The 24,422-nt window shown below is 44.1% G+C and overlaps 1 protein-coding gene across 5 annotated transcripts in view; it reads right to left on the bottom strand.

Moving 5' to 3' along the window:
* Positions 1-233: 233 nt before the first annotated feature.
* LOC129814032 (microtubule-associated protein 4-like) overlaps positions 234-24,422 on the bottom strand; it is a 71,515-nt gene continuing 47,326 nt past the window's right edge. Inside the window, exons 7-17 of one of the 5 annotated variants that reach the window (XM_055866778.1) lie at positions 14,144-14,547; positions 12,439-12,648; positions 11,831-11,978; positions 11,616-11,678; positions 10,838-11,082; positions 9,108-9,152; positions 6,613-6,705; positions 6,029-6,110; positions 5,727-5,830; positions 5,149-5,335; positions 234-4,817 (exon numbers count right to left, since the gene is read on the bottom strand). In XM_055866778.1, coding sequence (XP_055722753.1) covers positions 4,810-4,817; positions 5,149-5,335; positions 5,727-5,830; positions 6,029-6,110; positions 6,613-6,705; positions 9,108-9,152; positions 10,838-11,082; positions 11,616-11,678; positions 11,831-11,978; positions 12,439-12,648; positions 14,144-14,547 — 1,589 coding nt within the window. In that variant the 3' untranslated portion in view covers positions 234-4,809. Of the gene's footprint in view, positions 4,818-5,148; positions 5,336-5,726; positions 5,846-6,028; positions 6,111-6,612; positions 6,706-9,107; positions 9,153-10,837; positions 11,083-11,615; positions 11,679-11,830; positions 11,979-12,438; positions 12,649-14,143; positions 14,548-24,422 lie in introns of all 5 variants that reach the window. The other 4 variants (XM_055866777.1, XM_055866776.1, XM_055866779.1 and 1 more) reach the window with 4 other exon arrangements.

Below are 24,422 nucleotides of genomic sequence, written 5' to 3' on the forward strand. Positions count from 1 at the left end.
GAATTTATTTAAATGAACTGATTTCCTTAAATGAACTGTAACTCAGTAAAATCGTTGAAATTGTTGCATGTTGCGTTAAATTTTTTGTTCAGTATACAGTACTATACGTTGTGTTCTTGTGGACTCAGACAACATAGTTCTTTATGGAAAAGACGTACTGTAATAAAAAAAGACAATGTTTGTACAGTTATACACAAAAGACAATTAAGCAGAAAAAGAAACATACACTCAAATGTTTGCTTGTCTTTTATTTCATGATTAATATTCACATCACTAGATAACAATTAATCACAATGAACATCTCTTTCATACCAAATTACATCTCAAATCGAAGGGGAAACAATGAACTCCTATCTATGACAGATGTCTACAATCCATTGTCTTCTGCATGCTCTTATGGTGTGCACTATGGAGAATAATACACACTACAGGTGTGCTCTAAGATGAAGCACAGCTATGAGCTCCTTGATGCTTTACAGAAGCACACTACATAACACATGCCAAAGGACTGTTACTGTTAGTCTCACATGGGGGGTGTGGGAGGGATGTCTGGATGACATTCAAGGGCTGTGTGTGTCAGGTGCTGCATTTGGGAGCATGACCTTCAACCTATCCTCACAATTACAGTTGGGCACTTGGTCAGCTCACCAGTGACACAAAACATTTGGAAGAATATGCATGAAACCGGATTATTCTTTGTTCCATGTAGATTTCTAACATATAGTGAGTACAGGCCTAAGTGTAAGAGGCAGATAAAAGTGTTAATTTATTCTTCTACAGAGTTGGAGTTGGTAATAGCACACCTTGACCAACCATTGAGATGCTAACCACCATTCCTACTGTCAAGTCAAATGTAGATTTAGGGCTCTATTCAATCAGAGGCGCTTTAGCCGACATCCGCATAGTGTCGGAGGTGGAACTGTGTTAGAGCTGTCAGATCCACAAGTGGCTCTCTTATACCTAAGGAGGACATTGCCATTGGCTGCAGTCAAATTATTAACAGAAATCCCATGCAGCCTTGTTTACAACTTCAAACACTGGAATGTGATGTAATCTACACCTCGATTAGGATGATGGAAATCCTCATTTTGTTGAATGAGTTTTTTATTTGAGTGTAATTATTTATATATATAGTGTACATGTTCTCACTCTGAACTTCTAATGCGAGTTGGGGGGGGCGGGTGTGGCTTCCTGATGATTGCAAGAGCAGCTGCTTAATAACTTGACAGCTCCAACGCAGTTTCCTTCTCCAACACCACCAAAACATTCGCTATGCAGGTGTCTGCTATCGCTGGTTAACGCTTGATCTGATTGAATCTAGGTCTTGGTATGTGTCCTATTGTGATTTTTAAAACAAAACAAAAAGTTCATACATTTGATATTCCTGTCTTGCATCTTTAATACATTACATTTTAAAAACATTCTTGTACTTCAGCCCTTTCTGAAAAAGGCAGACTCCAGAAAGAAAACACTCTCTGAAAATGGGTTCATGGATGTGACATACATTTGTCAACAACCATAAAGACCCTAATATCAATACCTATTTGTTTTCCTGTGGTGATAAAAACATGTGGATGTCTATTTACAAACGACTGTGTGAAGACTGGTGAAAGGATGGTGTTGCAAGCAGTGGTTAAGCGTTGGAAAGGTGAGTGTTAATAAACGTGACGTCTAACAGGCACAAGGAGAACAGACAGAGTGAGTGACCATCGTCCCAAAGCACGACACCAAACTCCACTAACGTGACCAGGACGCAAGGTTACCACCAAGGAGACTAAAAGACAAATCTGTTCATCCAATCATGCCAACAGTTGTAACATACCGTAGAGCTCAAACATAACATGTACATACCACTGTGCATTCAAAGTACTTTCATCAGTGTAAGACTTATGCTTCAGGAAGAATTCAATTCATTCCAGTTTTTTAACTAACCATGGGAATCTTAGGGGGAAAGAATACTTGTAAATATCATAAGGTGCTTTTTCTTTCATTCTCGATATTTTGATAACTTGCTCGTTGATTATCTCTGCCATTGACGATCCCTATTATTTCTTCCACTGCAGTGCACACACTCAAATAAATTCAAATGACACCTTACCGACATCAAGCAGCATCATATCATTACAGTACATAACTCAAAATAAAAGGGTTTTAGGGTGGGACATAAAGATCATTTTTTTGGGAACTATACACCTGTTACAGTTCAGCCACAGATTTTTACTAACCCAAGATACACCACCGATGTTGTTTGCAATGGGAGCAAATTAAGCATATTGAGCAGAACAAGCAAAGAGCTGGGCAGAGCTAAGCACGAACTAGCGAGATCCTATTGGCGCGTTCTAGCATGTATTTGCATATTTCCGTTAGAGAACTCCTACTCTGTGAAGTTGCGATTGTGCAATTACTCAATTTGCCCTTGTAATCCTTCTAAACAATGCCATTTTTTTTTAGAAAGGGTGAAGTCTAAAAAACTGTCTACTCTGTTTTTAACAGATGTTCGTTTTGGGAACAGAAAACTGTACTGAGATTGAATGTTTCATCTATGAGAAAATTAGCAGGTTTCATCTAGCTCCATATTCTCCCACTTCCCGCCACTGGACTTCCTCTCATCACAATATTTGGTGGTGAGAAGAAGCTATAAAGGGATGCTTCAGATTTATACATCCTGTGAGAGATCTGGTTCTATCTGTGGTTCAGCCTTGAGAATCTACAAGGCACAATTACACATTAATATCTGGGGCCCTTATCCCTCCTGTTAGAGTACAAAAATGGCACCTCCAAGAGCCAAACTACCAGTATTTTAAAGGCAATGGGGTGCCCTCAACCTTGATCCAGCAACATACCACTAATCTGACAAACTCCACAGACATGCCTAAATGTTGATCACAACATACTACACACACACACACACACACACACACACACACTGAATCCTAATTTATAGTCATGTAATGTTATACAATTCCGCCAACCTCTTTACCGACAGCAAGTTAATCTGAGTAATTAGCTTCTTTGTTAAAAAAATAAGAGAACTGCTCCAATAAGCAATTGTGCGCTATTGTTACACAATAATGTCACTTTTCACAGTGGAACCAATAGCATAAGCAGCCATTCAAATGAATTCATATTTAACAATGGAGTAGTTGAGAAGACTGAAAATATACAATTGTTACATTGGAGATCAATTTATGACTGTCTTTGTTCGTCACAAACTTCTCTTGATATTGACTTAAAATTGTGATTATATTGTTAAATGTATCTATCTAAATCTTGCTTTCCTTCAAAATGTCTTTCTATTCGTGTTCCCTGTCCCAACGATTTGGCCAACACTACAGAGACTTGATCACTGGGGGACAACACAAACAGCATTGGAGTATCTTCACTCTCCTGGTGCAGTCATAGGCCTTTCCTCACTCTGTTTGCTGCCTCCTGCTTACTATTTTGTCCTGTCCCAGGCATCCAGTCTCTGTGCACAGACCCTGCAGGGGTTTGTCTCTCTCTCCCTCTGACTGTCCCGTACTGTAGTACACATGTGCGGAGATGTGTGTGTATGAGGAAGTTGTATCCTCAGCAAAGACCACTCACTGTATTGCTTTCAGAGAGATGTAACAGTAAAAGGAAAAAGGGTATATTATGATGAAACCACATAACAACACATCAGCTCATTGTTACAATAATTTACGAAAACACAATACAGAGTTTTTTTTAAGAGATGTTAAATATCCTACTGTTTGTAACAGCCTACTAGTTTCTTGTTGTTGAGAGTGCTGTGGGGGAATCACAAGTTTACAAAGGGTTATCTAGACATACTGTATTGGTTAAGAGAGGGAGTGGCATATTAGCCCCTGTTCATTGGGATGACATGACAATCCCACATGCTCACAATAAGGGGTGCTTCACTAATCGCCCTTGTATAATGCACTGTATACAACTCAAGTGAAATCTGGGGTTCCAACAGTACAAGGGGAGTTATGCTCATCCAGAGAGATAGGTACAGTAAGGAAGGTGTTACGTCTAGGGTAAGGCCTGTCACACAATTGTAAATGAGAACGTGTTCTCAATTTGCCTACCTGGTTAAATAAAGGTTAAATAAATAAAACATAGATAGCATTGGCTCATTGTGATGGTCTGACGTAAAATAGCTACTAATGTACAGTGTGACACTGAAGGTGTTTGTGATTTTCATCGAGGTGCCACTACGTATAAGAACAGAAATTATAGGCTGGAACAAAAGAATCAGGCAGTATAATACGTTTCACTCTGCGCTGACATAACTATAACAGAACACAGAGGGACTAGATTCTAGAAGGTTCACTCTGAGGTCATACTACTCTCCTTATATCACAGCAAGTTAAGCCAGGGCAATTCAGAAGAGACCAAACCCCACTGTACAATAAGAGCTTGTCTATCTATCTGAACTCTGCTCTCTATACTTTAATACTGGCTCCTCTAAGACCAGAGGACTAGGAAAGATATTCCACAAGGACAGAGAGTAGTGATGAGATACAGTATGGTAAAAGGAGAGGTAAAAGGTCAAATGAAGGTGCTGAAGGAAGTTGGAATGTGCTAAAGAAGTCCCTGTCCTGCTAGCATTCAGTAGTTGTTCCCCTGCCTCATGTCTGGGTGACGCGGGTCTGGGTTGGAGCTGGAGGGTGTGGTGGAGAAAGCTGGCGGACCCCAGAGAAACACTGAGAGAGGTGCTGCGATGAGGGTGAGGGGTGGCTGCCAATCGGGGTGGGCCGGGAGATGATGTCGGCGCCGTGGTTCGTGCGAGCCCGTGCACACTTGCGAAAGCTCAGCTTGTAAGACTCAATCTGCTGGCAGATAAACAGAGTAGGATACAGGAAGCAATGGAGAAAAGGGGAGCAAAAGAAGAGGAGAAAGAGTAGAGGGAGTTAACTGGTTAGACTAATGGCATAAAATAACATGCACATTTTTTGAATACAGTATTTGCAGGAGGCAAAAAAACTTGCCTACTTCACAACAATCAGTTATCTATAATCTGAGCACTCAGCAGTGACATGAGGCCCAATATGTAATGTGAGACATGCAACAGAGGTAATCTCAACGTTAATGCTCTGGTGCATGACAGAGAAAGTGAGATTTGAGAAAGACCACAGGGTGTTTGTTGAGGCAAGAGGCACCTACTTGTCTCAGGGATGCGTTTGTCCATGCCCATGCCTATCGGGTCTCGCAGCCCATCACCCCCAAAGGGATTAGGCTGAGGTGTGGCCTCCTTATGTCCGTTCTCCTTAGCCATACTTCTTGCACCTGTGGCTGGAGCTCCACCAGGGGGAGATGTTTTCCCCTCAGCTTTCTCCTGCATCCCCCCAGCCTGGAAACATGTGAGCAGCAGGGTTTAGACATGAGAATGAGGTAAATTACCATAATAATATGTTAATTAAAAAGTGTGTATGAATTCCTGTTGCTAATGAAAGACTGGGTAATCATTAATGCCATCTAGTGGACAAACAAGTTAAAGCACAATGACGCAACTTGTTTTAAAAGGATGAAATTGCTCTCTGTATGTAGTCAACCAGCATGTTCAAATGAAACGTTTCCACCACCACAACCTCAAACATCCTGTCTTTGTGTGTTGTGCAATAAACAATTACTTTGGAACTTTAAGCTTTCTGAAATGTATTTGAATAAAACCTTCAAGACCAAATCCTGGTTAGGTAAAACATGTAAATAACTACGTGACTACAAGAGAATGGTGACCTTACCTTGTTTTGTCCATCCTCTGCCTCAAGGCCAATATTGTCCATTGACCCCACCTTGGGCTTGCCATTACCATTGGCCTTAGCCTCAATCTTCACATCTCCACCCCCTGTAGTGGACACACCTTAGTGGCGTAAGAAGGTAATTAATTTGATATAGGAGGCTTCCCAAATGGAACCCTATTACCTATATAGTCCACTCTTTTTGAGCAGGACCAATGAGACTCTGGTCAAAAGTATTGTACTATGTAGGGGATATGGTGCCATTTGGGAAGCAGACATCATTTCCAAAATCATCAGATGTCTACCTGGCTTGTGCTTGATGTTGTCCTTAGAGCCACACTTGGAGGTCACTTTGCTCAAGTCCACCTTCTTATGCTGAATCTGGACCTGAATGCACCCAAACAAACAACACAAATGTTGAAGTATGAATGGCAAAGATGAAACAACACCCACTCTGAAATTCTCACACACTGCCTTGAATCACTTTCACCCATCAGTGTAACACTGATTATGAAATTTGAGTACTCTACTGTAAGTGGAGAAGTGGGCATTTTAATAACCATTTAATTTGATTTTGTTGTCACTAAATAAGGAAATGTAATACTTGTTGCAATGTAAAAGAGAGTGAAAGAGACAGAGGCAGATAGAAAGCTAGTATCTCTTCAGCTGGTTAGCTGGGGAAGACAGCTTGCACAAACAGCACAGCATTCAGACCTCACATTATAACTAGGCTAGCCAATGGGGCTGACCATAGAATTAGAATGACTAGAACGTTAGGACATTACTCTATTACAAATGGGGCTGACTTCCTTTTAGTCCAATCGAGCATGTTAGTAGGATATGGAGAACGAGGCAGCAGCCACATGGGAGCCCCATGTGTTGTACTTACATTCCCTCCACCAGGGACATGCTTGATATTATCCTTGGAGCCACAGCGGGAGGTGATATGGCTGAAGTCCAGTTTTTTGTGGACTATCATAACCTACAAAGAAGCACAGTAGCAGTGGGAACGGTTCACTACGGTGAGTCTAGAATTAGTGGAGGGTGGTGGAGAAGCAGCCAGGATGAAAAGTGAAAGCAATCTAAAGAGCATACAGTATGTTGTTAACTCATTCTTACACATAGTAAGTAAAACCAGTCACACAACAGTCAGAATGCTGGCTGGTCAGATGTCAGTATTTACATGCAAATTAGCGCAAATATCATCCAATTCTAGATGTGGCTGATCAAAGTAGATAACTATTGCAGTGTTTATGAACAAAAAAAAAACACACACACGCACGCACGCACGCACGCACGCACGCACGCACGCACGCACGCACGCACGCACGCACGCACGCACGCACGCACGCACGCACGCACGCACGCACGCACGCACGCACGCACGCACGCACGCACGCACGCACGCACGCACGCACGCACGCACGCACGCACGCACGCACGCACGCACGCACGCACGCACGCACGCACGCACGCACGCACGCACGCACGCACGCACGCACGCACGCACGCACGCACGCACGCACGCACGCACGCACACACGCACACACACACACACACACACACACACACACACACACACACACACACACACACTAGCCATCTCTTCCCTGATATCAATTGCTGATTTCAAAACACAGTCACTTTGCGAAGGAACACACCTGCAGTTCAAAAACCTTGAATGAAAAGCACTAATCTGTTTTCACAATTCATCTTTTGCTTGGTATACTGAGATGCCTGGTGTTTAAATTAGTTTGAGGCTCTGTGACGCAGGTAACATTGCAGACGGGCTGAGTCACCCTGTAAAACACTAGCCTACAGCCAAGGTCTGCTATTTCCAACTGCTTGCTCACACTGCCTCAAGCTCATATCTTACTGAACTCAACTCACAGGTGTTGGGCAACCAGAGGCTTCTCTGCTATATCACTCAGCGGATGAGAAGACAGCAGCAAGTGCTTCCCACATTTCCCCCCAAAATTACATCTGATGATGTTGAATCAATGTGGAAAACTGACTGAATTCGCAAAAAGTTGTTGTTAACCTAAATCCAATGACATTTTTTGTTGATTTCACATTGAAATTCACGTTAGTTGACATCTCAATTTAAATCAAAACTAGACGGTGAAAGTATGTCTGTGCCCAGTTAGTTGTTTCTGAATTGCTTATTTTACCATTATAATCCTTCATTAAATCATACTGATAGGACTGTAAAAATGGTTTAGGGTAAATTACGTAAAAGTAAACCCAGATGAATAAGAGCAGTGATATTGGTTACACTATGAACCCAAAAGCCTTCCAGGGCCTCTGAAATACTCAAGCTCAGGGACCTTCGAAATGTACCAGGTGTGAGGACCAGTGCAGGACAATAGTCACTGTGGTGTTACTTCACAAGGATGTTCATTAGGTTTCTGTGCCAAATAACTGGGATGGGTAGTGCCATGATTGTAGAGGTCAGATGGATGACGGCAAGGTCAATTCCTGTCTGTCTTTTTTTGCTGTCTGTCAGTTAAGCTGTGCATTTCAGGGGAGACAGAGACTTGGAGTACACTGTCCACAACTATTCACATTTTATACCGGAAAGCAACTGCCTATCATGAAGAGGAAGAAAAGGTGAGGATATGCATGACTGGTAGTATGTTAGACTGGGAGTATGTTAGAGTGGGAGTATGTTAGACTGGGAGTATGTTAGACTGGTAGTATGTTAGAGTGGGAGTATGTTAGAGTGGGAGTATGTTAGACTGGGAGTATGTTAGACTGGGAGTATGTTAGACTGGGAGTATGTTAGACTGGTAGTATGTTAGAGTGGGAGTATGTTAGACTGGGAGTATGTTAGACTGGGAGTATGTTAGAGTGGGAGTATGTTAGACTGGTAGTATGTTAGAGTGGGAGTATGTTAGACTGGGAGTATGTTAGAGTGGGAGTATGTTAGACTGGGAGTATGTTAGACTGGTAGTATGTTAGAGTGGGAGTATGTTAGACTGGGAGTATGTTAGACTGGGAGTATGCTAGAGTGGGAGTATGTTAGACTGGTAGTATGTTAGACTGGGAGTATGTTAGAGTGGGAGTATGTTAGACTGGTAGTATGTTAGACTGGGAGTATGTTAGACTGGGAGTATGTTAGAGTGGGAGTATGTTAGACTGGTAGTATGTTAGACTGGGAGTATGTTAGACTGGTAGTATGTTAGAGTGGGAGTATGTTAGAGTGGGAGTGTGCGATGTGTCTGTATGTGTTTGTGTATGTACAGATAGGTTCAAATAGTCAGTGGACAAAAAAGGTCCACTTAAGTCATTTCCTTCAGTGTGATATTGAAGGAGAGAGAGTGGTTGAGCACATGGGTGAGAATGAGCAAGGGGTGTGTGATGATGGCGATGGTAGGGACTCACCTTGCCCTGGCCGTCTTTGGATTGGGAACCCCCCGCCGAGGAGACCTGAGGGGAGACAACCACCCCTGGGTCAATATCAGGAGACAAGGCTGCCCTGGGCCCTGGGTCAGTACCACCAGTCAGGGCTCAGGAGAATGTGGTGTGGTGTACGGATGGAGGGAAGTGCTCTGCTTTAAGGTCTGTGTGACTGACAGGTTTCAAACCCAGGTCTCCTGCATGCCAGAAGAGTGCATTGGCTCAAAACAATGTGTTGAGCATTTGTTTCTATGGAGACTTCCTTTTGCATACATCACTGTGACAGGTAACCTTTTGTGGATGGACACTGTCACAACCTATGAGTGAAGGGAGCTGTCAGTTGTAATGTAGAGAGATTAGAGAGAAAATAAAAAGTTACAGAGAGGATAAGAGAGAAATAAAGGGGAGAGAACAGAGAGAGAAACAGAAAGGCATAAGTAGACAGACAGATACACTACATGACCAAAATGAAGTGGACACCTGCTCGTCGAACATCTCATTACAAAACCATGGGCATTAATATGGAGTTTCTGCTATAACAGCCTCCACTCTTCTGGAAGGCGTTCCACTAGAAGTTGGAACATTGCTGCGGAGACTTGCTTCCATTCAGCCACAAGAGCATTAGTGAGGTCGGGCACTGATGTTGGGTGATTAGGCCTGGCTCGCTGTCGACGTTCCAATTCATCTCAAAGCTGTTTGATGGGGTTGAGGTCAGTGGCATTGTCATGTTGAAACAGGAAAGGGCCTTCCCAAACTGTTGCCACAAAGTTGGAGGCACAGAATAGTCTATAATGTCATTGTATGGTGTAGCGTTAAGATTTCCCTTCATTGGAACTAAGGGGCCTAGCCCAAACCATGAAAAACAGACCCAGACCATTAATTGTCCTCCACCAAAGGTGAGCTTTACATCACTCCAGCCGACGCTTGGCAATGCACATGGTGATCTTAGGCTTGTGTGCGGCTGCTCGACCATGGAAACCCATTTCATGGTGAACAGTTCTTGTGCTGACATTGCTTCCAGAGACGTTTTGGAAGTCTGTAGTGAGTGCTGCAACCGAGGACAGACAATTTGTACGCGCTACGTGCTCCAGCACTCGGCAGTCCCGTTCTGTGAGCTTGTGCGGCACTTACAGTATACCATGCCAGCTCTAGCAGGGCAGAAATTTTACCAACTGACTTGTTGGAAAGGTGGCATCCTATGACGGTGTCACGTTGAAAGACACTGAGCTCTTCAGTAAGGCCATTCTACTGCCAATGTTTGTCTATGGAGATTGCATGGATATGTGCTCGATTTTATACACCTGTCAGCAACGGGTGTGGCTGAATAGCCAAATTCACTAATTTGAAGGGGTGTCCACATACTTTTGTATTTATAGTGTAGTTTGCATAACATATTTTCTCCAGGACTAGCATGCATTGTGCCACTATTTAGTTGAGAAAGCCATAAATGTTGGTAATGACTAATGAGAGGGCGGTATAAGACCTTGTTATATGGTAGCAGTGGAGAGGTGAGGTTTTTGATAATGTGGAATTTGTATGATGTTGAATGAGAATTTGCTTGTGACAAAACCCATGCCTTGAATGGCATTTGACAGCACTGAAGGCATGATATATCTGTCAATACACAAATGTCTACGTCTGATGTCAGTCCACTTAAATAGGCCTCTTTCCCAAAGCTTTCATGTACAGTACATCTCTATCCCACGTTACCGCACCTTGCCACCAGTAGACTGATACTTCATGTTGTCTGTGGAGCCGATCTTGGAACGCACATTCTTCAGGTCTGGCAGGGGTGCGTTAATGGGCCTGGGAGTCCTAGGAGCTCTGGGTACAGCTGGCTTCCTCTCCATAGGCGTCTGCTTGGGCACCGGGGGTTTGGTGATGCGTCTGCGAGGCTGCTCCCCGTTGGTTACAGGAGTGCTTGGAGCAGTAGCAGAAGTGTGAGGTACCCTGGGCTTGGCTGGGGCGGTGATAGAAATAGACAAAGGGCATGAGGAACCATACCCTCTAAGGGCTGGAGCTGAGCACACACACAAACAATAACAACAATGATTCACTAGGAAACAATGGGCTGGAAGCTAACTAGTCCCCAGGGGAGAGGATAAGGAACAACACTACTACTACCTACACGCAGTATATACTGTGGTCTCTGGTAGTGCGTTTTCCAAGGCTGTGTCAGCAGCCTCTGATTCGATGACTAATGAATATCAGAGGAGGACGTGACAGGCCTGAGGCGTCAGTCAGTGTTTTCAGGAACTGGAGCTACTGTTGAGACTAAGTGTCTGTCTCCCTCTGCGTCCCTGTCTGTCTCCTAGCATCACCTACCCACTGCACTTGTCTCTCTCTGTGTAGTCATAATGACACTGTCAAGAGAGATTATAACAGACGACACGTGTCTGTCCTTACAATTTCAAAGAACACATTCAACTCTAGGGTATTTTAGTTGTATAATGAGATACTCGGGTTAGATTGTGCATGTTGGTTCGTTGTTACCTGGTGTTGTCTTCAGCGTAGTAGGCTTCTTCACGTCACTTGGCTTGATATCAGTCTTGGGAACTGTAGGGTAGAGAACATAACCAAGCTCCCCTTACATGATTGAGACTAGTGGACATTTAGGGATGACCAAGGAAATCTGACGTCACCATCATCAAGAATAAAGTACCTTAAAGCATGTCAGCTTGCACTATACAGTTAAGAGTTGGTGTCACCTGTGTTGCGGCGCAGAGAGGGGGCATTAGCAGAGGGGCGTGGCCCAGCAGGTTTAGTAGTGGCGGTAGTAGAGGAACTGTTCTTATTGGCCGTGCCATTGGCCTTTGGCACAGGAGGACGTCTGTCAGAAGTGCCATTTTCCGGAGTCTGAGTAGGCAAACAGGAAATCAGAGAAGGGTGTGGTGTGGAAGAGATCGCTGGACATAGAGAGGGTTGGTTGGGAGAGGCAACAAGAGGTGTAAGGGAGATGGAGAAGGCTGCGGTAAAAGACAGATAGGTGTGTGATAAAAAACACACCAAATGGAGGTTGATTAAGCAATTAGGGGAGTAAAGATTGGAAACAGAAAGGAGATATTGGAAATGCATGCTGGGATCTTCAGGGAGGTTCTAGAAAATATTCAGCTGGTAGGACTAAATGGTGAAGAGACCGGACAGAGGTTATAGTGCAGGGAGTTGATGGTCCACAAACTGTGAGTGAGAGTCAGAAGGTGGACACTGGACAGTTATATAGCAGAGCCAAACAAAGTTGAAGAGGGACAAGGTGCCAACCACAAGAGGGAAGGCCAGTGAGCACAGACAGGAGTGAGGGAAGTGGGAGGGGACTCACCTTGGACTTAGTGGCTGTAGGGGTTTGACTGGGAGCGGCAGTTGGCCGCTTGGTGCCAGCAGTGGGAGTGGTTGCCTTGGTAAGAGGAATTTTTTTATTGGCAGAGCTGGAGGTGGGGGCGGAACGTTTTAGGGGGGCAGCTGCATCCCCAGTGGACAGAGAGGTGGGCCGTGTTTTGACAGAGTTTGGTTTGGTTGACCCAACAGCAGGCTGTACAACAACGTCACACGATGAAGGAAAAAATAAGAAAACCAAAAGCATACAACAGAGGACAGGCAGTATGGTAAAGAAACAGAGGACAGGCAGCATGGTAAAGCAACAGAGGACAGGCAGCATGGTAAAGAAACAGAGGACAGGCAGCATGGTAAAGCAGCAGAGGACAGGCAGCATGGTAAAGCAGCACAGGCAGCATGGTAAAGCAACAGAGGACAGGCAGCATGGTAAAGAAACAGAGGACAGGCAGCATGGTAAAGAAACAGAGGACAGGCAGCATGGTAAAGCAACAGAGGACAGGCAGCATGGTAAAGAAACAGAGGACAGGCAGCATGGTAAAGCAGCAGAGGACAGGCAGCATGGTAAAGCAACAGAGGACAGGCAGCATGGTAAAGCAGCACAGGCAGCATGGTAAAGAAACAAAGGACAGGCAGCATGGTAAAGCAACAGAGGACAGGCAGCATGGTAAAGCAGCACAGGCAGCATGGTAAAGAAACAGAGGACAGGCAGCATGGTAAAACAACAGAGGACAGGCAGCATGGTAAAGCAGCAGAGGACAGGCAGCATGGTAAAGCAGCACAGGCAGCATGGTAAAGAAACAGAGGTCAGGCAGCATGGTAAAACAGCAGAGGACAGGCAGCATAGTAAAGCAGCACAGGCAGCATGGTAAAGCAACAGAGGACAGGCAGCAGGGTAAAACAGCAGAGGACAGGCAGCATGGTAAAGCAGCAGAGGACAGGCAGCAGAGGACAGGCAGCATGGTAAAGCAGCAGAGGACAGGCAGCATGGTAAAGCAACAGAAGACAGGCAGCATGGTAAAGTAACAGAGGACAGGCAGCATGGTCAAGCAGCAGAGGACAGGCAACATGGTAAAGCAGCAGAGGACAGGCAGCATGGTAAAGCAACAGAAGACAGGCAGCATGGTAAAGTAACAGAGGACAGGCAGCATGGTCAAGCAGCAGAGGACAGGCAGCATGGTCAAGCAGCAGAGGACAGGCAGCATGGTAAAGCAGCATGGTAAAGTAGCAGAGGACAGTCACCATGGTAAAGCAGCAGAGGCAGCATGGTAAAGCAGCAGAGGACAGGCAGGGGGCGGCAGGTAGCCAAGTGGTTAGAGCGTTGGACTAGTAACCGAAAGGTTGCAAGACCGAATCCCCGAGCCGACAAGTAAAAAATCTGTCGTTCTGCCCCTGAACAAGGCAGTTTTAAATTAACCCACTGTTCCTAGGCTGTCATTAAAAATAAGAATTTGTTCTTAACTGACTTGACTAGTTAAACAAAAGCAGCAGAGGATGCATTCACTATAAACCTCAAACCAGGAGCATCAGCAGAGCAAGTTCTAGCAGCAGGCTAGATAACCCTTTTACATTTGAAATAGCACATAAGCGCATGCACACACACACACACACACACTAGAGATGGCAGTGACAGTTGCAGAAGCAGCTTGCACTGATATGAATGGTAACATTGTGCCAGCCTTTCCCTGACCTACCTTGGCCTTACTGTCTGGGCTGGTGAGGTCCTGCTTGCTTCTGATGGTTGTTGGGGACTTTGCAGTACCTTTCCCAGCCTTTTCATTCTTCTCAACTTTAACCATCTTGTCCGTTTTCTCTCCATTTTCTTTCTTCTCCATCTTCTCATCTTTGTTGGTCTTCTCTGGCTTGTCCACTTTTTCATTTTTAACATTTTTCTCTGTCTTATCAATCTTCTCTTCATCTTTGAGGATCTCAGATTTGTTTGTCTTGTCAGCATTGACTTTCTTAGATTGATCTTCTTTCTCTTTATTCTCCATCTTCTCCATCTTGTCCGACTTCTCGGTCTTATCAAACATGTTCAAGTTATCCATCTTGGGGAAGAAATCAGCCTTCTCTTGTTTGTCCTTATTTTCTGCTTTCACTGTAGAGACAAAAATAGACATATATTGATATATTGAGAAAACCGTGAAAAAAGACCAGAATTTATCTGAGGATCAAATACAGGTAGAGAAACTTTATAGTGCCAGTGCTGCTTTCAGCCATGAGTGAGAGCATATCTGTTTCAATCATGGGAAACTGTGCTCAGATGGACGCTGACAACATGGTTCATGGCTTTCAACTATCCACAACATTAAAATACCATATGTTCCTTGACATTTGCGACACCCAGTTACTAAAAACCAGCGTTGTCGTTGAGGAGGGGATGAAGGGCATGAAACCGTCAATGATCTGACATATCAGTTCACTTTATGTTCCACTGACAAACAGCATTGTGTTATTAACCGAACCACAGATTCAGACTGGCTTTAGCTTCAAAATCTAGCTTCAACAATACATCCAAAGAATGCCACCACTGTACATGGACAACAGCACTCAGTACAGATCTGCTATCTTAAGTTGATTACTTTGCTGATGCAGAGAGCTTTCCTGCACAGCAGGAAATGCACAATTCTAGTGTATTCAAGGTTTAAAAAGGCTTCTAATTTTATCTTTAAAATGTCAGATTTGATTTGCCCTGGTGAAAAATGTAACAACGCCTACAAAAATGTCCATTAATAATAATCCACATAATAATTCCCATTTCCTGTTCCTGCCGGATTATTTTTCTACTGTGAAAAGCAGGGTCAAATGAAGAAGTGCATCTGTATATATTGCTGCTATTCAAACAGGCAGCTAAATGTCAATCCTCTAAAATTCTTTGATAGATCTTAATCACAGCAGAACACCGTCGCTGGTGAGGAAATGAGAGTTAGTAGACTACAGTGACCATGGCATGGTGGTGTGGAGTCTGGGCAGGGCCACAGAAAGTCACAGAGCCCAGGGTCGAGCTGGACAGACAGAACAGCACATTGTTGGCATGGGCTCCTTATGTAACCCAGCTTCAGTGACCTCTACAGAGAGAGAGTGTTCATCCTAAATGGCACTCTATTCCCTATGGAGGGCACTACGTTTGACCAAGTCAGAGCATTGCCCTACTTAGAGAATAGGGTGCTATTTGGAATACATCATGAGAGAGGAAAACCAATGTGCCAAAGAGATGAGGAAATGTGGCACAAATTAAGCTGGGTCAAAAGAAGACCCACTGCCGCAATGAAAGAATCTGCTTTTCAATGAAAATTCTGACCAATTAGTTGACGAGAGCATCCATTTTTCAAAAGAGAGTGATGGCAAATGGATTTTACATTTTTGACAGATAAATACCATTTGAACTTGTCAAACCGGATCATATTTGTCACAACGGTACAGAAACATGAGCCAATCACAAAATCTATCAAATCATTAAGACTAAACTAGAATGGCCTTGTTGTTCTAATGGCTGGCTTTAGGAGCCCTGGTTCCAGCAACTGTCATACACTATAGAATCTAGTATAGAGCTGTCCTGTATTTCTGGCCAGTGGTGTAAACATACACTATAGACTCTAATATAGAGCTGTTCTGTATGCCTGGCCAGTGGTGTAAACATACACTATAGACCAGTGGTGTAAACATACACTATAGACCAGTGGTGTAAACATACACTATAGACTCTAGTATAGAGCTGTTCTGTATGCCTGGCCAGTGGTGTAAACATACACTATAGACTCTAGTATAGAACTGTTCTGTATGTCTGACCAGTGGTGTAAACATACACTATAGACTCTAGTATAGAACTGTTCTGTATGTCTGGCCAGTGGTGTAAACATACACTATAGACTCTAGTATAGAACTGTTCTGTATGCCTGGCCAGTGGTGTAAACATACACTATAGACCAGTGGTGTAAACATACACTATAGACCAGTGGTGTAAACACTATAGACCAGTGGTGTAAACATACACTAAAGACCAGTGGTGTAAACACTAAAGACCAGTGGTGTAAACACTATAGACCAGTGGTGTAAACATATACTATAGACTCTAGTATAGAGCTGTTCTATATGCCTGGCCAGTGGCGTAAACACAGTGTCACATAAGTTAGAGAATGACTAACACAAAGGGACATGATGGAGCAGGTGCTCATGATATTTCACTGCAGGCGACCAGCATCACACACCAGACACCCACATGAAAATACAAGCATACGCACCCACCCACCCACACCCACACACACGTTATATGAAGTGATGATGCGTATCTGTCGCCAGAATTAGTCAAATGTGGAACTGTACAGTTTGTCTTTTAATGACCATGCATTGGAGAAAGGCACGCAAGCAGAGGGATTATTTTCCGATGACCTTCATTCATGAGGTAGAAATGTTACAGCAGGATGATACTGCCAGGCAGCTACACTACATGACCAAAAGTAATGCAGTGCTCGCCAAACATCTCATTCCAAAATCATGGACATTGTTAATATGGAGTTGGTCGTCACTTTGCTGCTATAACAGCCTCCAGTTTTCTGGGAAGGCTTTCCACTAGATGTTGGAACATTGCTGCGGAGACTTGTTTCCAGTCAGCCACAAGAGCATTAGTGAGGTCGAGCACTTATGTTGGGTGATTAGGCCTGGCTCACAGTTGGTGTTCCAATTCATCTCAAAGGTTTTCGATGGGGTTGAGGTCAGGGCTCTGTGCAGGCCAGTTAAGTTCTTCCACACCGATCTCAACAAACTGTTGCCACAAAGTTATAAGCACAGAATCATCTAGAATGTCATTGTATGCTGTAGCGTTAAGATTTCCCTTCACTGGAACTAAGTGGACTCGGCCGAACCATGAAAAACTGCCCCAGACCATTATTCCTCCTCCACCAAACTTTACAGTTGGCACTATGCATTGGGGCAGGTAGTGTTCTCTTGGCATCTGCCAAATCCAGATTTGTCCGTCGGACTGCCAGATGGTGAAGCGTGATTCATCACTCTTGGGAACACGTTTCTACTGCTCCAATGGTAGCGAGCTTTACACCACTCCAGCCAATGCTTGGCATTGCGCATGGTGATCTTAGGCTTGTGTGCGGCTGCTCGGCCATGGAAACCCATTTCATGACGCTCCCGACAAACAGTTCTTATGTTAAAGTTGCTTCTAGCGGCAGTTTGGAACTCGGTAGTGAGTGTTGCAACCGAGGACAGACGATTCTTACGCACTATGCGCTTCAGCACTCGGCGGTCCCGTTCTGTGAGCTTGTGTGGCCTACCACTTCGAGGCTTAGCCGTTGTAGATTCTAGACTTTTCCACTTCACAATAACAGCACTTACAGGTGACAGGGTCCGAAATTTGACAAACTGACATGTTGGAAAGGTGGCATCCTATGACGGTGCCATGTTGAAAGTCACTGAGCTCTTCAGTAAAGCCATTCTACTGCCAATGTTTGTCTATGGATATTGCATGGCTGTGTGCTCGATTTTATACACCTGTCAGCAACGGGTGCGATTGAAATAGCCGAATCCACTAATTTGAACGGGTGTCCACATACTTTTGTTTATATAGTGTATTTCTGCTTGCTCCCTACTGTTGTTAATTGAAGGATGCAGATATATAGAGCCTTTTCATGATGGTGTATTTATGCGATACATAGTGATAGGCTAGCTGTAGGTGAAAGAGAGCTCTAATACAGTGTTCGAGATGTGGGCTATTAACTTGATTACTCTTTTGTCACAAAGAATTTTCCTGATGCATAAGGAAATTCAACTGAACCTCATGAGTGGCTGAAAATGAGCAGTTCTCTTTCTCTCCATGAGGGGGCAGTGCATTCATTGGGATCAGGATTTGATATCAAAATAATGTTCTCTCACTTGCTAGGTCCTATTACTGCTATATTCCAATGTACAAAACCTTATAAAAAAATGCAGTTATAGACATCAACAACCGTCATTTTATATAGCTTAATAGCACAAGATAGATATTAGTCTCCAGCAGGCTACGACATACAAGTATATCCTAAAGTTACGAATGAACTGTCAAATTTGAGTTCAATCGTGGGCACATATAGGCCTACCGTGTCGGTGCCAGTTGGATTCTGCCTCATGCCCTTCTGGCACAAATAACTACATCTCCCGATTGACTTGGTTTATATAGGTAGCGGTGTCCTCCTTGCAACCAAAGTACTTAATGACAAAATTTGCTCTCATGTACTGAACAAGCTTATGAATGTTGGGAGGTTAATCTCCTTGAAATGTCCCTCACTTGGGAATGACTTACTTTGTAAAATGGACTGTGTTTTAAGGACCCATGCACAGATACAGGAAAACCAATAAACATTTATTCAAAATTACAAGTGTTGATGTCTCCACATGTTTCTGGTTTTGAGGCTTGGGCATCTGGTGACTGCAGTTCATCTGTCTAATCCCCTGCAAGAAGAGAAAGGAATCAATAACATTACAAAGCTGTATTCATTTCATTGATATATTCCTGTTTGATATGCATTCATATAATTATAGTGAACAAAAATATAAACACAACATGCAATAATTTCAATGATTTTACTGAGTTACAGTTCATATAAGGAGATTAGCCAATTTTTTTTTTAAATCATTAGGCCCTAATCCAGGGGTGTCAAACTCATTCCACGGAGGGCCTAGTGTCTGCAGGTTTTTGGTTTTTCCTTTCAATAAAGCCCTAGACAACCAGGTGTGGGGAGTTCCTAACTAATTAGTGATGTTAATTCATCAATCAAGTATAAGGGAGGAGCGAAAACCCGCAGACACTCGGCCCCCCGTGGAATGAGTTTGACACCTGTGCCCTAATCTATGGATTTCACATCACTGGGCATAGGCCCACCCACTGGGGAGCCAAGCCCAGCCAATTAAAATGTGTTTTGCCCCCACAAAAGGCTATATTACAGACAGGAATACTCCTCAGTTTCATCAGCTGACCAGTTGATTGGTCTCAGATGATCCCGCAGGTGAAGAAGTCGGATGTGGAGGTCCTGGGCTGGCGTGGTTACACGTGGTCTGCGGTTGTGAGGCCGATTGGACGTACTGCCAAATTCTCTAAAATGACGTTGGAGAAGGCTTATGGTAGAGAAATAAACATTAAATTCTCTGGCAACAGCTCTGGGGGACATTCATGCAGTGAGCATGCCATTTGTTCACTCCCTCAAAACTTGAGACATCTGTAGCATATTGTTGTGTGGAAAAAACTGCACATTTTAGAGTGGCCTTTATAATGTTCATGCTGCTTCTTGATATGCCACACCTGTCAGGTGGATGGATTATCTTGGCAAAGGAGAAATGCTCACTAACAGATGTAAACATATTTGTGCACAAAATGTGAGAGAAATAAACTTGTTGTGCATATGGAACATTTCTGGGATCTTCTATTTCAGCTCATGAAACATGGGACCAACACTTTACATGTTGCATTTACATTTTTATTCAGTATAGATTGGCCATGTTATCCTTCATCACATGCCAGTATTTGTTTTGTATCCAATGCACTTAGCTTATGTAAGGGAGTGTAGACATGGCCTTCTAATCTAGTTAGATTGAATCATATCACCTTTGAATATTAGTAATCAATAATATAAAACCATTTTATCTTGAACATTGGTGTAAATGTATAATATGCACTGGTGTGATAGTTGTATCAATGAATCACAATGCAGGCCTACTCATTAGAAGAAGAAAAACATATTTAATGCAATATTAGCTTCACAGTGAAACACTACTATTCTGGCTATTAATCATTCTTAAACCGTCAGTAAAATAGCTTATTTAGCTATGTCAAAAAAGTCATAGACTGTATATTATTATGCATGCAAGCTTACCTGTCATGTTCACAATGATGGAGCAGCAGACCAAAAAATGTGCTAGAGGAGGACCCTATACCGTAGGATAATTATTCTGGTCGGTGTCAACTTCATTCATTAACAGGTAATGAGGAGATCGATTCTGTTACTTGTTTACTTCTTATTTGTGCCAGATATCTCCATTTTGGGATAGGTCACCGAATTGCTAGCACTAGTTGCTCACGGTGCTACAGTGGCTACAAACGTATGGCGCTGGGCGAATGTCAATGCGTTATCATGTGATGCTGCCTTCAAATCTTGTGCCAACTGGAGAAGTGCTCCCTACTAAGGTAGATGCCTTTGAAGGCAGGTAGGCAGCTGCCTTTAGATTCGTTAAATAATCACAGTAAGCTACACCAACATTAGTTTCCATATCAAAACTCATGATGCTCCGAGCCGAAGCGTGCTGCTCAGACCACTGCGCTACAGCAGTTCACAATGCTTAAGCAAGCCGTGAGAATACTTGATGATACTTGATGGTATGAGGTCAGTTAGTTTGCAGATCCTTCCCCAAACCATCGCCCCTAGGTATGGTACTGCATTTTATAGCCTACAAACACCGTTTCCAGCTGCCCCCTGGCGGCGATTGTAAATATTCAATATTCATTAAAATCCTCCTGCTGCGGGATTATTTTCCTCATGCGATGAAATGGTTCATATTAAGATCCGACATCTTTATATACTGCAAGCAAAATGGCCTCAGGCTCCAGACTGCCTTGCCTGTCTGGTGTTACTGAATCTAAGTGTGTCTATGAATAACACGGAGTAGTCATGCAATCTGAAAGCATCCCCAGGAGTCCCCACATAGCACCACTAGAAATGACTACTCTCTGTTTAAATGAATACCCGGACTCGATTTCAAATCAACTACACACCCTTCCCTTAGTGCTAGCCAATCGATGGAGTGCCACTTGATGTGATGCATCACTAAACAACACAGTCATTTGAAGATGGGGGTTTGAGAAGGTAAACGAACCTCAGTATTTCAATAGACACTCATATATTTAGAGGAACTTGACTCTTCAATGATGGTATTCAGGTGCCTTTGACATTTTGTCAAAACAAAAGGTAGACAAAACAATAGATGTAAATATTCCCTTTATATTATTCTTTCAGAATTTTTAATTGTGCTGCTATCTTCAAACCAACGCTTTTTGAGAAGCAAATCATCCTAGTGTAAATATACCCCAAAAAAACTATTTCAAGCTGGTGAATATATATATATATATATATATATATATATATATATATATATATATTTTTTTTTTACATCCATTCTTCTTTTGGCTTCCTCCATTTTGTCTTTCAGCACTCAATCACTGTCGATGAAACAAACAACTATTCCAGCCTAGAGAAATTCCACTGCCCACTGATCACAAATAAACCTGAACTCCCAAATCTATATACTTAAATGACTGTAGACCAGTAGATACATGACCAATGAGAGATAGGGGAACTAAGTCAATGATGAGCAACATGTTATAACAAATTAATGAGAGCTGTTCCAAACACAGAGGAATAGGCCTCAAATCATAGTCACCTACCATCCATGGAGCTTTTAGTATTGATGTTGAAGGTTTTTCCAGTGAGGAGAACCGGCAGTAGCACACTCTCACTCTGGCTCTGTGACATCCCATTACCAGTACCCCTCCTGGGTGGAGGGGAGTTGGGGGCCCTGACAGGGCTCAGTGGGGACAGAGGAGAGAGTGTGGGTGACACAGTCTTTCTCTCCTCCCCCACTGTCAGAGAGCGTTGGACCGCTGAATGTGGAGACTTGGACCCCATAACGTTACTTCCAGGTGAGGGCAGGTCCACCAGTCCACCAGGCTGCCCTGGGTACTGGGAAAAGTCCAAGCTACCTGGCACAGACAGGTGGGAGCAGTCAGACATAGCGCGCCTCACGGCTTTGTGTTGTTGCTCGGTACCTCCTCCTCGAGGTAGAGTAGGCCCCATGTCCTCGTCACTGTCCTCTGAGAATCCTGACACAGTGCAGTCTCCACCCTTAGAGTAGTTGTCGTTGACAACACCAATGACACAGTAGTTGGCTACAGGTGCAGGTGCAGCAGGAACAGTCTGAACAGCAGGCTTGAGGCCTGTTTGGGGCAGCCCAGAGAAGGAGGGATTCCTTACGCAATTGTCCACCTTCTGTGTGTTAGGGAATGGTGAGGCATCCTGCTGCATAGCAGGGGACCCTAGCGGGGCTGCGGCTCCATTGACCCTGTGTTTTTGTCCTGGGGTGGAGAGGAGTATCCCGGGTGAGGCTGGAGAGGACGAGGAGGAGAGGGGACTTGTGGGGCTCTCCCCGGCGCTGCCCAGACCAAAAGACGGCCCGAGTCCAACACCCATCCTCCCTGGCACCTTGAGGTCAGACGACTCCACCTTGAACCCTGATCCAGATGGTCCATCAAAAAGGCTTGAGAGCATGTCCTCGTCGGTTAGCCTGGGTGCTCCTGGACTGCCACCGAAACCAAGTGGGCCCATCTGGTCTCGCTGCCGGTCCCAGCCCTGAAGGGCCTGCTGAGGAGACGCCATAGAGACAGAGGGCACCTTGCCCAGCTCAGTGTACTCACAGCGCTGTCCACCACCACCTTGCTGCTGATTGGAGAGAGAAGACATCCTCACCTCTCTCTCTCTCGATCTCTCTCTCTGCTGCTTCCTTTTGATGGATACTCTTTATTCTTCTAGACAGCTAAATAAATGAATCTTCCCTTGGCGGTAAGGAAGGCTGGTAATGTACTATATCTGTGTTATATGGTGTGTCTGTGAAGCGCAGTCTATGTGTGCGAGGGAAGTAATTGTGTGTTTCTCTCTGTGTCTGTGCTCTGAACTGATCAGATGAGTCTCTGAGGATGAACTGAATGCTGCTCCCTCTCTCTCCCTCTCCTTCTCTCTCTCCATTTCTCCCTCTCTCTGACATCACAGCCCTAACAGAGCTTTGGTCACATGACTCCACGGAACATATCCCTATTTGCGAGAGCAGATTCTCGACTCATGCCTCCCACCAGTAAGCTCAGTCAAACACACACACCCACCCACCCACCCACACGCACCCACACACACACAAATGAACGTCACGTACACAGAAATGTACGTCACTAACACACAAATGCTAATACACACACCCTCCCTTGGTGTCCTATAAACCGCAGTTCTGACTCGTCATTTACAGGCAGCTTGGCATTACAGTAGAAACTTAGAAAACAGACAGAGTAGCTTTGGGGGATACAGTGCCTCAGTTTCCACAGCCATTCTACTTGAATGAATCTGTCCTCTCTGTAACAGCATCCATTACTGCTACACATCTCTCCACGGTTCTGGTGGTATAATGTGCTTTTCCATGCTGTTCTGTCATCTCCAATTCCTCCCCTTATCACCCTGCTCCATGCCCACTACTGTACCCACTGCCCATCTCCTCCACCCTGCCTTCCTGCCCCCATCAGGGGCCCTGGTTGTACATCTCTGGCTCCTGGCCCTGGACCCTTTGGCTCTTTTGTTTATTGTGTTTTGTTTGTGCTCTTGGTTGCGGACACTGTGTTCCTCCCCTCTGTTGTAGCCACATGCGATGGGCTACTCTGTTAGGAAGGTATTGAATGACTGACCTCGAAAAAGAGTGTGTGATAACTCTCCATTGACATACCGGTTAGTGCATTGGGCCAGTAACTGAAAGGACGCTGATTTGAATACCCTTTACCGACAAGGTTAAAAATCTGTCAATGTGCCCTTGAGCAAGTCACTTAACCCTAATTTGCTCCAGGGGTGCCGCACTACTCTGGATGACCTTGTAAAACAACACATTTCACCTATGCGGTGTATGTGACAATAAAAAACATATTTTATCTTTACCCTTCAAATCCACAAACATCCACCTCATCTCTGAACTGAATTCACACCCACCCACGTTCTTCACACAAACACCGCGTCGAAACGTTCACTCCAAGCTCACTGATTCAGTCCTGGACTAGATACTAGAACCCCTCCCTCTGGGCAATTATGGTGGAAGGCAGGCAGTGATTATTCAACCCTTGATGACACCCCCTTGCCCCCATCCCACCTCCAGCCCCATGAGGACGGGGGCCAAATAAAACATCATTAAATATAA

Source organism: Salvelinus fontinalis, chromosome 17 (genome assembly GCF_029448725.1).
Source record: "Salvelinus fontinalis isolate EN_2023a chromosome 17, ASM2944872v1, whole genome shotgun sequence".
NCBI lineage: Eukaryota > Metazoa > Chordata > Actinopteri > Salmoniformes > Salmonidae > Salvelinus > Salvelinus fontinalis.